Source organism: Gekko japonicus, unplaced genomic scaffold, assembly GCF_001447785.1.
Source record: "Gekko japonicus isolate JY-2015 unplaced genomic scaffold, Gekko_japonicus_V1.1 scaffold1568, whole genome shotgun sequence".
Classification (NCBI taxonomy): domain Eukaryota; kingdom Metazoa; phylum Chordata; class Lepidosauria; order Squamata; family Gekkonidae; genus Gekko; species Gekko japonicus.
The window spans coordinates 738,124-754,127 of record NW_015165290.1 but is presented as its reverse complement, the minus strand read 5'-3'; the positions used below and the strand labels follow the sequence as shown (position 1 = coordinate 754,127).

At 44.6% G+C, this 16,004-nt stretch overlaps 2 protein-coding genes across 2 annotated transcripts; one reads left to right on the top strand and one right to left on the bottom strand.

Annotated features, from left to right (window-relative positions):
* Positions 1 to 619: 619 nt before the first annotated feature.
* MRPL43 (mitochondrial ribosomal protein L43) lies at positions 620 to 5,754 on the bottom strand. Its single transcript, XM_015410353.1, has 3 exons — positions 5,547 to 5,754; positions 1,288 to 1,394; positions 620 to 941 (listed from the first exon to the last, which is right to left on the bottom strand). Exons 1-3 carry the CDS (start codon positions 5,675 to 5,677, stop codon positions 718 to 720), a joined length of 462 nt encoding a protein of 153 aa, XP_015265839.1. The 5' UTR covers positions 5,678 to 5,754; the 3' UTR covers positions 620 to 717.
* An 861-nt stretch (positions 5,755 to 6,615) lies between these two features.
* On the top strand, positions 6,616 to 14,042 carry LOC107109676 (chromosome unknown open reading frame, human C10orf2). Its single transcript, XM_015410347.1, has 5 exons — positions 6,616 to 7,835; positions 8,547 to 8,787; positions 9,393 to 9,500; positions 12,431 to 12,572; positions 13,421 to 14,042. Exons 1-5 carry the CDS (start codon positions 6,629 to 6,631, stop codon positions 13,727 to 13,729), a joined length of 2,007 nt encoding a protein of 668 aa, XP_015265833.1. The 5' UTR covers positions 6,616 to 6,628; the 3' UTR covers positions 13,730 to 14,042.
* The last annotated feature ends 1,962 nt before the right edge of the window (positions 14,043 to 16,004 follow it).

Here is a 16,004-nt window from a genome sequence, read left to right as displayed (position 1 = left end):
TTTGTAAAGAAAGAAGACTTACATTACTGATTTGCCACATTCATAACTATCACATGCATAGCAGCAGGAAAGCTCTCAATATGCCTCACACATGGTGCCATTCCATTTGCTTCCAATAAGGTATGCACTCACTAAGAGGTGGGAAGTATTCACCTTCATCATTAAGCACAGATGGACTAAGGATTGCTGTTTCTGTAGTCCCACCCTGCCAGTCTATCATGTCCATTGACATTCGGAGAAGGAATCAGCTCCATCTCGATCAAGGAGGCCTTGCTCATAAATAGTCAGTCTGTGACTCATCACTACCACCACCAGGAATCAGGGCTATTGCAGTCAGGCTGATAGATTCAGGTGGGTAGCTGTTTTGTTCTGAAGTAGCAGAACAAAGTTTGAGTCAGTGGCACCTTTAAGACCAAAAAAAGCTTTATCCAAGGTATAAGCTTTCATGGGCATGCACACTTCTTCAGATACAGTGAAACTGATTTTAAATTCAAGCTGAGATAGTGCTTCAAAGACAAAGCAAACTTGACTTATCCATTCAGTGACCATTTCCATAAGGAAGGAGACCTTATCCTCACTGCAGAGTAGAAAGCACTCTGAGATTAAAGGGATTTGGTTCAAACATCTGGACGTCCCTTGGCCCAAGACAATTTTCCACTTACAAAACAGAAAAACAATAAAAAACCACATTCATTTCACACCAGCACAGATTTATTTTTATGGGGATGAACGACACTGCTGACCAATTTCTTGCACATTGAGCACACTGCGCTTGTTTGTGAAGGGATGCCACTGGCCTTGGATACTAGGGTTATCTGTATGGAAAGGCTTTCGAATGCGCATGATCTCTAGGCCAGACTGGTTAGCCAATGTCTGGATGATCTCTGCAACCTCATCTGCTGTCTTGCTGGTTAAGGGTTTCACTTCCACGGTCCCATTCACTGGAAAAACAAAACATAATACACTGTATGAAACCCAGACCTTTCTCTCATTCCAACTAGGAGAAAAAAAAAGTTCTCCAGGCACTTTTATAATTCCCCAGATTTTCAGATGCTGCGAAGGTCAAAATTAAAACAAAATCTTTAAACTCCCCACTTTGACCCTTATTCATTAATGCTATAAATTAAGGTCTACTTTACATTTGCCCAATGTGATTCATCCAGCAAACAATGCATCTGCATCTACTGCTTTTGGAGAAGGAACCTATTTGATTATTACAAATACATTTCACAAGTGATAGTGGTACTTACTGACAGCATCTCTTCTAATAACATTTTTCTTACTTACAATATTCAGCCTCTATTGTTGGAACCCTGCTCTTCTTTGGACACACGTATAACACAATCCCAGGGTTCTGCCTGGCAAAGTCCACCACCTTTTCTTCAACATACTCTCTAGAACAAGACAAAAAGCACCATATGGATGTTAAAAAACAAATTACACCAAAGCTGACTGAGTTAACAAGTAATACAGCTATAGTTACCTTTCCAGAATTTGTTTTTAACATGAAAACCTAAGAAGAATCTCACTGGATCAGCTCAGTGGTCCAGCAAGTCCATATCTTTGTTTCACACTTGAGCTGATCAGAAGACTCTGGGAAGCCCACAAGCATGATGGTAACCAGCATCCCATTTCTCTCATGCAACCGGCATTCAGGTATATATTGCATGTGAAGATGAAGGCTCCACTTAGCAATCCTAATAGCTACTGACAGTCTTTCATCCGTGCATTTTCTAATCTTTTAAAAAACCACCTAAGTTGGTAGCCATCACCACATCTTGTGGCAACAAACTGCATAAGGTATACAGTCTGTACAGGGGGTACGGGGGGGGGGGGGCTTTTGCCTGTCCTGAATCTACTCCCAGTCAATTTTACTGCGTGACTGACAAGTTCTATTACTGTAAGGGGACAAAAAAAGCATTTCTGTCCACTTTCTCCACATTGTGCATAAATATTATCAGCCTCTATCATGTCGTCATCCCCCCCCCCCCATGCCTTTTTTTCTAACCTAAAACATTCCAGGTCCTTAGCCATTCGTTGTAGGGATAGTGCTCTAACCTCTCAATCATTTTGTTTGGCTGGTTTTTGACACCTTTTTTGGCTCCACAATATCTTTTTGCAGATAAGGCAAGCAGAGTAGTACACAGTATTCCAAATACGGCTTTGTCATTAATAGTGGCATCATGATAATGCTCCTCTTATTTTCAATCATACTTAACAATCCTAGAATGGAATTTACCCTTTTCACTATTGTCACAAACTGAGTTGACATCTTCATTGAGCTGCCCACCATGACCCCAAGAGCTCATTCCTTCTTAGTCACTGCCAGCACAGACAGTATTTGTTAATAAGTTAGAATACTTTTGCCCCAAAATTCAATTGACATTGAACCATCTGCCATTATTTTGCCAATTCATCAAGTCTAGAGAGATCCTTTTGACATGCTTTACAATTTTCACCATCCTGTATACTTGGTAATGTTACTTTTCACCCCTACCTCCAAATCATTTATGAATAAGGTAAATAGCACCGGTATAGACACTAGCGTTTCTTCCCTCTTCCATGCCAAGAATTGTTTATTCTTATCAGTGGTTTCTGGTTACTTAACCTATCAATCTATAAGAAGGCCTTCCCTTTTATCAAAGGATTGCTAAAATCTACTCAAGAGTCTTTTGTGAGAGACTTTGCCAAAAGCTTTTTGGAAATCCAAGAACACCAGATAATGAATTCATAGTAGTTATTCATTTTTGGCATGCAGCCAAGACATCTTTTCTTAAGGCAGAGTTTCTGCTGCAGAGACATCTGCTGCATGTCCCCAGCATTTAAACTGCAATATTTTGCCTGTGCAAAAAGGTGATCCTTTCTCCAGAGGCCAACTGCTCCCTTGAAGTACCACTTCAGTGCAGGAAACTTCATCATATTCTTCTTTCTGAGGCTTAATAAATGAGTTCACCATTTAGGAAGTTTACAATTGTCTCTGTTTGCTTTTCTGAAGCACTTTTGGAGTGTACTTGTAATGCAATATTTTTAGAAAGCAGCAGAAAAATTGTTATTCTCTCAGCCCAATTAAAGTTATTGTTCTTGAATGGAGATTTGAACAACGTTGCATATCATAAAGTAACTGGGACATGGATTCACTCACTTGGATAAGGCTTTGCTGTTACACTATCATTTAATAGCACGAAAGTGTTTTGCAGCTACAAATGCAGTATAAATGCAAAGTTCTTCACCACTGCAACAATGGCATTTCAACTGCAGGGGCTCCACCAAACTGCATCTCATCTACATTAAGGGTGTATAAAATCACTGGTTTTTATTAAGTATTATCTATTTTACTAAATAGTTTACATCCCTTGTTTGAACATCATTTCTTAAATAATTGGTTCCATGATTTAAAATCAGTTTCAAATTTCATACCTGAATTCAAATCACAGATTTGAATATGTCAAATCACTGATTTTAATTCATCCACCCTGTTCACACAACTGCATCTCAAGGCAACATGCTTTCATTCCTGTTCTAAACCATTCCTTATGAAATCATTGCAATAGTATGATGGGAAACACATTTCACCTGTATTGAATGCACTATCAAATAAAGCCTGAATACACTGAAAAACAAAATAACCAGATTATAATATGCCAGAAGTGGAATACAGGAGGACTACTAAGGGGGTTCCATAAACATAACTACATGGCTTCGGATAAGCACACAAATAACTCATGCTATGGAGAACACACACAAAAATTTCAGAATCACCAGCTAATCCACTTTGCTCTTCAGTCCAAGTTTGTGTTTTTGTCACAAGAGCCAGCAAGATTTCCACTCAAACACCACACATCATTCCACAAAATAAATCCCAAATTCACATTATTGTGTTATGCATTCTTTCCACAAGACAGAGCACAATTTTGTATGTTACAATAAAACCCCAACAACAATAAAACATACATAACATTACTGAATTGTATTGTACCACTCAGCTAAATTGGACTCTTCTTCCAGCAAAAGAGACTCCTTGTGCTGGAGGGAGGCTGCACATTTAGCAGAGTAGGCAGCATTATTCTGACTGGACCCATAACACATCTGAAGTTCCTACAGATTAAATCTTAACCATCTCTACAGTTAATGGACCTTAATGGATTTGAAGATGCAGCATTAACAACACATATGTTCTAGGCAAGTTCTAGCCAAAGTTTTACAACTCATTGCACAATCATTTGTCATGGGAACTTCAAACACAGACCCAGCCCCCCAAATCTGTAATTCAGTGCATCCCTTGACCATAGATATGGCCACAATATTGTTTTCTATCTCATCAAACAAGTTCACATTCAAAGTGTGTCTGTAGCTCAGTGTTAGCACTTCTGATTTGCCATGATGGCCCCAGGTTCAGTCTCCAAGGTCCAGGTAGTAGGTGATGTGAAAACCCCCTGCCTGAGTCCTTGGACATCTGCAGCTAGTCAGAGTAGGCAGTGCTGACCCAACAGACCAATGGCCTAACTCACTGTAAAGAAGATCTATGTATGGGGTTCCCTAGAAGCTGAGCATGGCACACAAAAGTACTACAAAACACTCTTTTCAGGTTATGAAAAGAAATGCACTTAGAAGCTGAAACTAGATTGCAGGACCTGGAATACAAATGAGGAGGGGCAGACAGTCTCATCTTGCACGTGAGACGTTCCAGTGATGGCTATGGGGCCAACTTCTGAGTAAAAGTGCATTAGGCTGCAGCCAGTGTTCCCTCTAAGCTGAGTTAGTGTGAGCTTGCTCACAGTTTTTTAGCCTCCGGCTCACACATTCTTGTCTCCGCTCAGGAAGGGATGGCTCCAGAGCAAACTGATTGATGCAGTAGACAAATCGCTCGCTCACAACTTTAATGCCAGTCGCTCACAAAGGAGAATTTTTGCTCACAAGACTCCACAGCTTAGAAGGAACATTGGCTGCAGCTACTAAATGATAGTCTATAGCTGGCCAGAAATTGAAAAGGGAAAAAGTGAACCAATACAAAGGAGTAAATAAGACAGCTCACAACATGGATCTATGGTATAACACTAAACAAAGTTCAATGCAAAATCAAATACAGGAATAAAGACTAAGTGGGGTTACTGATTACAATCATCACAAAACCAATAGCCAGGGATTATCAAATGGTTAGGGAGGCAGGGAGTATGGAAAATGCGGGGTGGGTGGGAGATAGATCAGATGGTGCTGTGGGAGGCTGAGATAAGGCAAGACTCCAATGTGGCAGACTCTGTTGTAGTCGGGGCTCACCCTCAGAATCCTCTTCCCAGCACCAGAGTTTAGTTTAGCAAAACATACCTAATAAAGGTATGCCTCATATGTACATACAACTTTCCCACAGAACTCAAGACGGCGCACTTGGATGGAATGAACTCACTACGCTCTTAACACATCACCGCCCTGGCTGTCACAGACAGGCTCGTCCAGGCGAGAACGGCCGCCCATGGGACACCCGGCGAGCCTCAAGGTCCCCCGAACGGAGACAGGGACCCGCTTTTGAAGGCCTAGCTAGCTCTGCCCACCTAACGCCCCGCGAGCTCGGCGCATCCCGGCTGAGGGTCAGGGTGAGGCGCTGGAGCTGACACACGTAGCGGCCCACTCCGTTCCGCAAGACGCTCGTCAAGAAACGGCTCGGCGGCCCTGCGCCCGTCATGGCAGAAGCACGGCTGGACAACAGGACCACCGCGGACTCCTCCTCTCCCAGCCGTCACAATGCCGGAAGTAGAACCCCTACAGGAAGTCGCGCGCGTGGTGACGGGCTTCGTTCCCACAGAGACAGCAAAAGACGCCTCAAAACCGGAATTCGTGGTAAAAACTGGACGCCACTATTGGCTACAATTCTACATTGCGCAGAGAGACGCCGCTCTAGGCTTCTATGACGAAGCCCCTATTACGCTTTACATGAGGATTTAAGTGAGAAAAACTGTTCAATTTTAGACCAGAAATGCAACTAAGGACTGTAAGGGCGGACTTACCTTTTATCTTGTCTTTCCTTAACACCATCTCGTCCCGCCTCCTTAGGCACTCCAGAAGTGACGTCTCACTGTTGTGGTTCCGGGTCAAGGCAATGGCGCGCTCTCTGTGGCTGCACGTGGGGTGATTGTATAAGGATTGTATAAGCGCAGAAAAGGGCTCGTGGGCGGAGCCGGCCAAGTTTTGCAGCGGCCACGGTAGAGGCTGAGCCTCGGCGGGTGCTCCTTGCTGCAGGGGCTGATGGGGGCCTGCCTTCCAGGAAGATGGCCAGGGGTGGGAGATCCTAGGAAGATGACCCTGCTTGTTAAGTGAAGTTCGCGCGGGAAGACTTGGGCTACGAACGGGAAAGGGGCCAGACGCGATGTCCGGCAGGTCCTCGTCCTGTGCCTGTCGTGTTCGGGTGGGAGGAGGAGCGTCTGAGGACGAGTATCGGAGCTTGCAGCTCAGGCGCTTGGGGAGAGCTTTCTTTAGGAGGAGATGTCTGGGAAAGTGGAATGGGGCAGTGTCGGTGTTGTGGATGCGGGAGGTATTCATTAGAACCTTCCAAAATGCCAAGTTGGTGGGTTTGGCTTGCATAGTGTATTGAAAGGATTCTCAGACCATCCATCTTTCTGCCACTTGTGTAGAAAAAATGTGGTTCCCCATGCGCTCGTTGCGCATTCTTTCTAACTGTTGGTCCTCTGGAGGTGGACGAATCCTGGCAAGCAGCCATACTTGCAGACGTTACAAGAAGGAGGTGCTTCCATCCCCAGAGGGACTGGTCCCACCTGTGTCAGTCACAGAGATACGACAGTATTTGAGGGCACAGGACATTCCTTTTCATGAGGGCTATAGTTGTCTTCACACACCCAGCATTTTTGTGGAGGAGAAGCAACAGGTTCGACATAGCTACAGCCTGTTTATTGACAAAACCACAGGCCACTTTGTCTGCACTGCCACACTGATTGAGGGTAACTGGCAAGACTTTCAGGCCAGTGTTGAGTTGAAACATAATGGTGTGGCTCTTGGTGAACTGCTAAAGACTGATGGGCAAAAGGACCAAGCCAGTGAGGATGCCCAGCATATTTGGGAGAGAGCTTTGCCTCTTTGGGAACTGCTGGATAAGCAGGAGACACAGGAAGTCAGGGCTGTATTTCGTATTTCCAATGTGTCTGATACCATCCTTAAGCGTTTTGGGGTGCGTTATCTGCGGACAGCTCAGGCATTGGTCTTCCCATGGTTTAGCCCCCAGGGCACCAGCCTTAAGGGCTTAAAGCTTTTGGGAGTTGAGTGCCAAGGAAAGACAGTACGTTATGTGGAGAACACTCTACCCCGGCCAGGTGCCTATTACAATCTTTTTGGACTGCCTCTGATCAGCCGGCGAGATACAGAAGTGGTCCTGACTGGACAGGAGCTGGATGTCTTGGTACTGCACCAGGTGACTGGGTTACCAACTCTGGCCCTGCCCCGAGGGATTTCCTGCCTCCCCCCAACCCTTCTTCCCTACTTAGAACAGTTTAAAAGGATTACACTGTGGCTGGGAGAGGATCTCCGTGCTTGGGAGGCTGCCAAGCTGTTTGCCCGCAAACTGAATCCTAAGCGGTGTTTTGTGGTACAGCCTAGTGACCAGCAGCTCCGTCCCCTAGAAGCTTTCAGCCGTGGCTTAAACCTCACCAAGATTTTGCGTGCTGCCCTCCCTGCTGGCCACAAGTCCATCATTTCATTCCGTGAGCTTCGTGAAGAGGTATTTGGGGAGTTGGCCAATGTGGAGCAAGTGGCTGGGGTCAAATGGGCTCGTTTTCCAGAAATGAACAAACTCCTGAAGGGTCACCGAAAAGGGGAGCTCACAGTCTTCACAGGTGATTAGATGTGTTGCACTTCTCCATCCTACCTCCGCCTTACAGTTTGTGTGTAATTGTTCAGTTCCTCAGTACTGTTGGTGTTTTGCTGAATTAACTTTCAGTAACACATATGCTTTGAATATCTTGTTGCTATTGCCAGACTAACAGTGCAGTCTTCTGCAGAGTTATGCAAGTATAAGCCAATTGAAATAAATTACTTTAGACTGGTGTAACTGCATAGGATTGCACAGTAAGTCTTGTTGCATACTTGAGCAGCTACCTCATAGTGTTGTCTGTTCCAAATTCATGTCTATTTGTTTACAGGAAAGGTTAGCCTCACCCCATTGATCTTGGCGTTGGGTTTCTTTTGTGTCAGTGTTTGCTGCAAGTTTTGAATACTCCATTTGGCCTATAATGATAATGATTGCTTTATTGTCCTAACTAGGTTGGGGACCTTTTATTCATTGTATGTTTTATTGCCCAGCAACTTTCTTGATTTTAAATTACCTAATAGAATGAAGTAAGAACGCACGTATGCATTCTCAGGCAAGGCATGCACACATACCTTCCGCACCCAGACATGCAGTCTGTCTGACAACACATTCATGAAACACCCTGTGGATGAAGGTGCTTGTCAGTCCATATGGAAACTCATTATTTAACTATTTTCATGTAGATTGGGAAATCTTAACTACACCTGTTAATTTTGCTCTTTTCTCCATGGTCTAGGTCCAACTGGCAGTGGGAAGACAACTTTTATCAGTGAATATGCCCTGGATCTCTGTATGCAGGGGGTGAATACTTTGTGGGGCAGCTTTGAGATCAACAATGTGCGCTTGGCCAAGATCATGCTTACCCAGTTTGCCATGGAACGGCTGGAGGAGCAGCTGGAAGACTATGATGAGTGGGCAGACAAATTTGAGGATCTTCCTCTCTACTTCATGACTTTCCATGGGCATCAGAATATCAAGTAAAGGCAGCTTCCTTCCTGTATATACTGTTAAACTTCCTGATGCTGAGGTGGAAGATCTGGTGTGATGTCTTCATTGACTGTGTTGTTAAGACTACACTCCCAGTACTTACTTGGGAAGAAATCGTTGGGTAGTACTCTTTAGATCAGGGTGTAAGTGTCCTGGGGTGGAAAGGCTGTTTATAAGAGCTGGAGCTAATACAGAAGAGTTGTTTTGCCCTGCTAGTCTCAGAGACCCAAAGCAGTGCAATCAGGTTCATGTTCTATCTGCATCAGGACAGTGCAGTGGAGAAGCCACAAGATTGCTCTTTCTACCTCTTGTAGCTTTAAAAATTGAAAGTATCTTTTAGCCTGAAAGAGTAGCTGAAATTGGCACAGTTCTTGAAACTTTTGAGGGAGCTGTTAAGTGGATCCTGACTTGGGTGCAAGGATGAGGATTACAGGGTGATACAGTTGTATTCCTATGCTTTCTGTTAATCTAGGCAATGCCTGTTCATATCCTTGCCAATGGGGTACAGGATTATGAGACATAATATGTAAGTGGGGAAGCTTGCTTCTATGAAAGAGAGTGTGTGCCGCTAAAGTAATTGTCTTCTCCCATACAGGACAGTGATAGATGCCATGCGGCATGCTGTGTATATGTATGACATTAGCCATGTGGTTATTGACAACCTCCAGTTCATGATGGGCCAGGAGCAGCTGACCACGGACAGGTAGCCCTTCATGGTTTTTTCCCCCCCTACACTGTGTTCCTCCTCTGTTTCCTTTTGGTTAGTCTAGCAGTTTCTTTATTACAGTGCCTATTGTAGCTTAGCTATCCTCCCCTATTATTCCAGGCTACATCCCAGTCCAAACCATGCTTACTTAGGGCCACTGAAGATGTAATGCTACTAATTACTTAACCTGGATGTGGAGCAGGGCATAGGCTCACATGAGTTGCCACTTCAACTGCGATTAAGCATAATATTGGCAGTGGCATTGGGTTGGATCCAGTGTATCCTGTGCAAAGTTCCCTGAGTTTCCTGGCTTTCCCCTCCTCCCAGTAGCCATCTCTGATCCTGGGAAAGCTTATTCCTGAGATTTTGGAACCCATGTGGAGTAATAATTTAGGTGGGTTGGTGGGGGAACTCCAGTAAGAGGAGGAAGAGAGTGAAATCTCTTTTTCCTGTTCTATCAGCAAATTTCCACTTATGGATAGGGCAGGAGGGAACAATTTCGCCCCCTTCCCACTGCAGCCCCCAAATGTGTATGTGTGTGTAATACTCCACATGGGTCTCACAATCTCGGGAATAAACTTTCCTGGGGTTGGAGGTGTCTGCTGCAAGGAGGGGAAGGCAGGGGAGACTGGTGACTGTTAGTGCCTTCTGATGATAGGTCACAGGATCTACTCCCATTAACTGTGGCTAAGACTACCCAAACTCACACGTTACCATTGTTAAGTCTAGCCAGGATTCAAATTCTGCTTAAGCGGGAACCTGATTAGCATTCACGGTAGTTAATGTTGATATAAGATCGAACTATGGTTGAGGTGAGTGGTGAAATTTCATGCTCTAAAAGATTGTCACTGGCCCTAGGTAACCTTGGTAATTATATATAAAGATTTAAAAGGGAAAGTCAGGGAAGTGTACGTCATGCTTAGACTGGTAATCAGACTTCTGTCTCGTATAAGATGGGGCCTATGAAGCCTTTTGGAGAAGGGAACGTTTCTCTTTCCTTCCTTGGCTCCACTGTGTCAAAAGGTCACCTAGCTCAGGTCAAGGGCCTTTTGGTACAGTGCTGCAACACAAAATTACAAAACTCTGTTGACTGTTCACACACCAGCTTGGTAGTCTGCCACTAGCCTTTTTAACTAACCCAGTAGTCAGAAGCCAAAGGGCAAAGCTTCTAACCGTCCTGGGATTGAACCTGAAAGTCCACCTTGTGAGGTAGGCTCGCAAAATGAGTTTCTCACAAAAGACAATTACAAAGGTAGGTGGTCTACCAGTCAAGGTTCTGGATTTAGATTGAGGACTGTAAGAGCAAATAACCACAAAAGTAAATTAAAATATATATTTTACTTCAAAACAGGAACAAAAGACTGTGAGGATAAAACAATAAAGCTAGAGATTTAAACGCTAACTAAACCTGTAGCACATTGGTTCCAAGTTACAAGATGTTACCCATTCTCAGATGGAGGTTCTAGTGATCCAAAGTGGCTCTACTTCCGAGTCACCAAAGGCCAGAGCTGAATGGCTCATGCAAGCAAGAATCCAAGATGGCTGATGTGATCAAGAAGATGTCTATAAGGTCTGCTTTGAAGTAGCCACCATCAAGCTGAGAATAGGCTAGAATCTTACGTCTTTATGGGTAAAGGGGCCCTCGTGGCTCCAGGCCTGTGAACCAATAAGGCCCCTTAGGGATGACACAAAGCCAAAGTATTGAACCAGTAGATGAACAGGTGACAAAAGTGGTGGTCTGACCTGAGAGGAAGGAACAGAGCTAATCTGCAGCTAGGCTCGACCCCTATCTCACAGGTGCAGCTCGTGGGCCTCATTGAGAGGAATGTGGCTAATTGGAAAGCCGGGACCAGGCTTCTCACTCCTGTCTGCAGGTCTGTCATCTAAGCTGTACAGGGTCACCGTGCTTTCTCAGCAAGGTAGTTTTGAACTCTGTTTAACTCACCAGCAGGTACAGCCTGAACCAAACTTTGAATCAGAACAAAATGTTAAGGGAGTCAAAGTTCTTTACCCACTGTGCTGCCACTAACCGTCCTCCAGCCCCCCTCAGCCTTGGTCTGCTTCCTCCACCCTGCCACCTCCTGCTGCTGACCTGCTCATCAGTCTGTCTCTATCACCTTTCCTTGCACTGTTTTGGATGGCCTTAACAACCCAAAGTGCCACTTGAACTCCTGCAGGGTTCTGCTTCATGACATTAGTTCTTGTGCTGGTGTTGGTATTAACTTAAAAATATTTATTTAATACTTCAGTTAGGATGGTGTGATTTTTTGAGCCTAAGATCTTTTTGCAAACCTGGGAGTTCCTTCAGATTTTCAGAACCTTGCTAGCCCCCATTGTGTACATTTGCCTACCCATGTTGTTATATGGATTTACACCTATCGTTGTCAGTATTTTTCATCCAATCCCATTAACATTCTTTCTTCAGTAAAGCAAGCAGAGGTCATTTCGGGGGGGATCATGGGGGATCACAGTTCCCCCGGGTGAGGTACGGGGGGCGGGGCACATGACAAAGCCCCGCCCCCTGCTTCCGGCCGCCCTGCTTCCGGCCCTCATTCAGCCAGGAGGAGGCAGGAGAAGAGGGAGGGTAAGTTGCTTCCTCCCTGCCTCTCCCCACCCCTGCCTGCCTGGGACCAGGGAGGGCCTTTGCAGGGCTTCCTTGCACTCCCGCCGGCCTTGCAGGTCCACCGCCGGGCCCCTCATGGGGCTCGGCAGTGGAGCTGCAAGGCCGGAGGCGGCGGCCGTGACCGTTGGGGGTGGGGTGTGTGGCCTTACGACACACCTCCGGTGATGTCGGGGGTGTGGCTTATGCTAATGAGTTCCCCTAGCTCTTTTTCTACGAAACGACCCTTGAAAGCAAGTATATCCAATAATGACTCTTTTCCTTTTAACTTTCCTGCTAATGTATCCAAACCATATTACTATTCCAGGCTTGCTGTCCAAGACTACATTGTGGGCACCTTCCGGAAGTTCGCCACAGACAACGGTTGCCACATGACTCTGGTAATTCACCCTCGGAAGGAAGATGAGGAGAGGGAATTGCAAACTGCCTCAATTTTTGGGTCTGCAAAGGTGAGTACTTATTGGTAGCCATTTGCAAGGAGGTGAATAGGCCTCTGTCCATGGAGAGTTGTATTGGCAGCTTGTTGGAACCTGTTGGCCTTTTTATGTGGAAGAAACAGAATTCATCCCATTACCCACTTGCTGTGACCTTTTGAAGCTACCAGTTCCCAGCATGGTAGTTTGTTAACTCATCATACTGGGGTGGAGTAGAAGACACTAGTTATTTATGTTTATTTACTTCATTTACATCCCACCTTTCTCCCCAGTGGGACACAGAAAAGCTTGTATTGTCCTTCTAGCCTCTGTTTTATCTTCAACAATGCTGTGAGACGGGAGGTTTAGAGTGTCTGTCAGTGTGAAGGAGAAAAAGATTACCTGTGCATGATTTAGCCAGCATCTGTACATGGAAGTGGGACTTCAGTCTCTGAATGACATGTGCTTAATTTTCGCCTGTTGAAGTCAGTAGGAGCACAAGGTTTACAACTGTGCCTGGCTTGTGTCAGTCTTGTTTTAAAAAGTCATGTCCTTGTTTTGATCATGTCAGAGTACCAACTTCATAGTTTTAGCCTGCTTGTGACTGGAAGAGCCAGTTCATGAGTTGAGGAAATTGCCATGTTTGTTTCGGGGTGGGTGTGAGGAACTGTGCAAGAAGAACCCTTTAAGAGTTCAGCCTAGAAAAAGTGTCAGAGGATCACCAGGCAAGGCCCAATAGCTAGCCTATGCAATAACATTTTATTCACATTGAATGCATGTTAAATTCGTTTTTTTAGCAGCAGTCCTCTAGCTCCTAATGGTATGCAAGGTAGTCTTCTCTGCTGCAGTGAAAAGACCTTTTCCTTTCTGTATCTCTGGCGCAGGCCAGCCAGGAAGCTGACAACGTGCTGATCCTGCAGGACAGGAAGCTGGTGACAGGCCCAGGCAAGCGCTACATGCAGGTGTCGAAGAATCGCTTTGATGGGGATGTGGGAATCTTTCCTCTGGAGTTCAACAAAATATCCCTCACTTTCTCTACCCCCATCAAAGGCAAAGCCAAGTTGAAGAAGGTTAAAGATGACAATAGTGTGCCCCCCAAGAAAGCTCCAGCAGGTTCTGGTGGGGCTTCAAAGAAGCAGCGGGCACAGCCACCCAGTACAGAGACTTCCCCTGATGGATCTGTCAAACTTTGAAGAGAAGCAGAGTACTGAGAAGGAAGAGGTGGAAGCCAGCAATATCACTGCCTCTCCCCTGATCACAGCAGCAATAATCTGACTTAGTTGAACCAAAGCTCTGGCTGGTTTTTGTGGCACTTTTGCCAGCTGTTTTCTTTTTCTTTTTTAATCAGGTGTTAACCTGCGTGAGAGATCTGTGGTCAGACAAAGGAGTAGCTCATTTACCTCTGTTATCAAGCAATAATCTGGAGATGAGGCTTGAGCCCTTTCTCCCTTCCTTCCAAGATGAGATAGGGAACAGACATGCACACGCCTTAGAAAAGATCTTGCAGGATGGTGGGTGGGTGTGAGGAAAGACTTGCCTTTTCAGCTTAGGCTGGGCATGGCTGCTTCTTCATTTTCCATTGATACACTGGAAAACACCATCAGGAGGAGCAATTATATTTGCATGTTGTGTGGGATTCTTGACCTTATGTCTGAACAGAATAAGGTTCGCAAGCTGATGTAATTGTATATCCTCCTGGATGTCAGTTTGGTCTTTGTTAGGCACACCTGTTTCACAGCACCACGGGTAGTTGGGACAGGAGCTCATTGGACAGAGAAAATTATAGGTGGGGTACAAGAGGGGTCAGCAGGACTTAGTCTTACATAAGCTAAGGATCTGGCAGTTGTAGAGGCAAAAATGGAACTGAACGATGAGATTGAATCATTAGCACAACAGAGTTCTCCCTTGGATCACTGGGTCAGAGCTTTAGTAGTCTAGCCTCGTGTGAATTCTAGTGAGGTCCATCTAAAAGGAAAGCCACTTTACTTGTGGGTCCAAAGGGGCTTTTGAAAAATTGCCAACAAAGGGGAAAGTGTAGATTTATGGTGAAAACCAGTATTGGTTTTATCAAACTTAGGTAAAAATTGTGGATCAATTTCCCTAAGTCCTTTCCCCAAATATTATAACCAATGCAACTTGAGAAAGTTTTGAATCGGACCTGTTCCTGTTTGATGCAAATGGTGTTGATTAAGAAAGAAGCAAATATGAGATTTTGACTAATCTGTACAGAGAATAAAAGAGTACTTTTTGAAAACTGACATCAGCAGTGAAATGGGCAGATTATAAGGCTCTGAAGTGCATTGCTTCAGCCTCTTCTGTTTAAATGAGATGGGGAATTCTAGGGTGCGATAGGCTGGAAGTTTGGAAACCACGCCTGCAGTCACATGGCCCCCAACTCCAGCTTCTCCATCGGCTATGTGAGCTCTTGCATGTAGGCCTAGCTTCCAGCATGGAAGTGTGAAGAATGTGGGTTTATGGCATGCAATTGAGGCCATGGGGCCTACCATTAGACTTGTAACAGGAAATAAGGCACAGCCAAAAGACAGAACAGGAGAATGCAGGAGACATTTAGAAATCAATATTTTTATACACCAATAATGTTGGCTGTGGTTTTGTGTCACCTTCTACCAGGAGGAGAAATTTCTATCAATAATGATATTCAGAGTAATTTATTTGGGGTGCAGAAATTATGGTAACTTGATATTGTGTTGAATGTTTGTTTTGTTGAATTAAAAAGCCCCCAGTTTGTACATCATATGCAAATATTCCTTATATTGTCCACAAGAGGTCAGTCTATGTTAGGTTTTCACTTGCCTGAATTTGAAATGAAAGGTTCACTTGACATTGTTTCCTCTGATTTCCATGCTTACCCACGGTGCCGCCATAGCCTGCCAAGCATTTGAATGTTACTTTGAGCTTGAAACTTGCAAAAACTGGAGACTTTGCAGTGGCCAGTTCATTAGAATATAAGTGATGTTTAGTGTTACCAACCCTTTCATTCTAGCCTAAGGTTTCTGTGATTTAAACTATTCCTGATAAACATTTACCTGCTCTCATTTTAAAAATTGATAGGGAAGGAGGTTGCATAACTTTCCAGGTTAGTCGTTTCTCTTTGGGCCCTAGGACTGTGGCTTAGTGGTAGAGCACAGGGTTTGCAGCTGAAAGGTCCCAGGTTCAATCCCAGCCTTTCCAGTTCAAGGACCACAGGAAGCAGCTGTTGGGAAAGACAGCTTGGAAAGAAAGTACTAGTTACAGCAGATAGTATGTTGACTTGCAGATAGTATGGTCTTGACTTGGTTTAAGGTGGCTTCTTGTGTTCATACAAGATCCTGATGAGTGCACTAAAAATTCTGAGCTCTTTTGTGTCTTCTGACATCAGTTGTTTTCTTCCCTTTTTTCCTTTTTTGTGGCTGCATTTTAATTATTTAGGAACTAATACAGCTTAATTAGAGAAGTTTTCTTCTTACA

What these genes read in the sequence shown, in the direction of transcription:
- MRPL43 (XM_015410353.1), bottom strand. Translation starts at nt 5,677, where the DNA reads ATGACGGGCGCAGGGCCGCCGAGCCGTTTCTTGACGAGCGTCTTGCGG. An exon ending in CCGAGCTCGCGGGGCGTTAG is followed by an intron (nt 1,395 to 5,546) that starts GTGGGCAGAGCT and finishes GTCTTGTTCTAG; the next exon opens with AGAGTATGTTGAAGAAAAGG. An exon ending in AACAATAGAGGCTGAATATT is followed by an intron (nt 942 to 1,287) that starts GTAAGTAAGAAA and finishes TTGTTTTTCCAG; the next exon opens with TGAATGGGACCGTGGAAGTG.
- LOC107109676 (XM_015410347.1), top strand. Translation starts at nt 6,629, where the DNA reads ATGTGGTTCCCCATGCGCTCGTTGCGCATTCTTTCTAACTGTTGGTCC. An exon ending in GGAGCTCACAGTCTTCACAG is followed by an intron (nt 7,836 to 8,546) that starts GTGATTAGATGT and finishes TCCATGGTCTAG; the next exon opens with GTCCAACTGGCAGTGGGAAG. An exon ending in CATGGGCATCAGAATATCAA is followed by an intron (nt 8,788 to 9,392) that starts GTAAAGGCAGCT and finishes TCTCCCATACAG; the next exon opens with GACAGTGATAGATGCCATGC.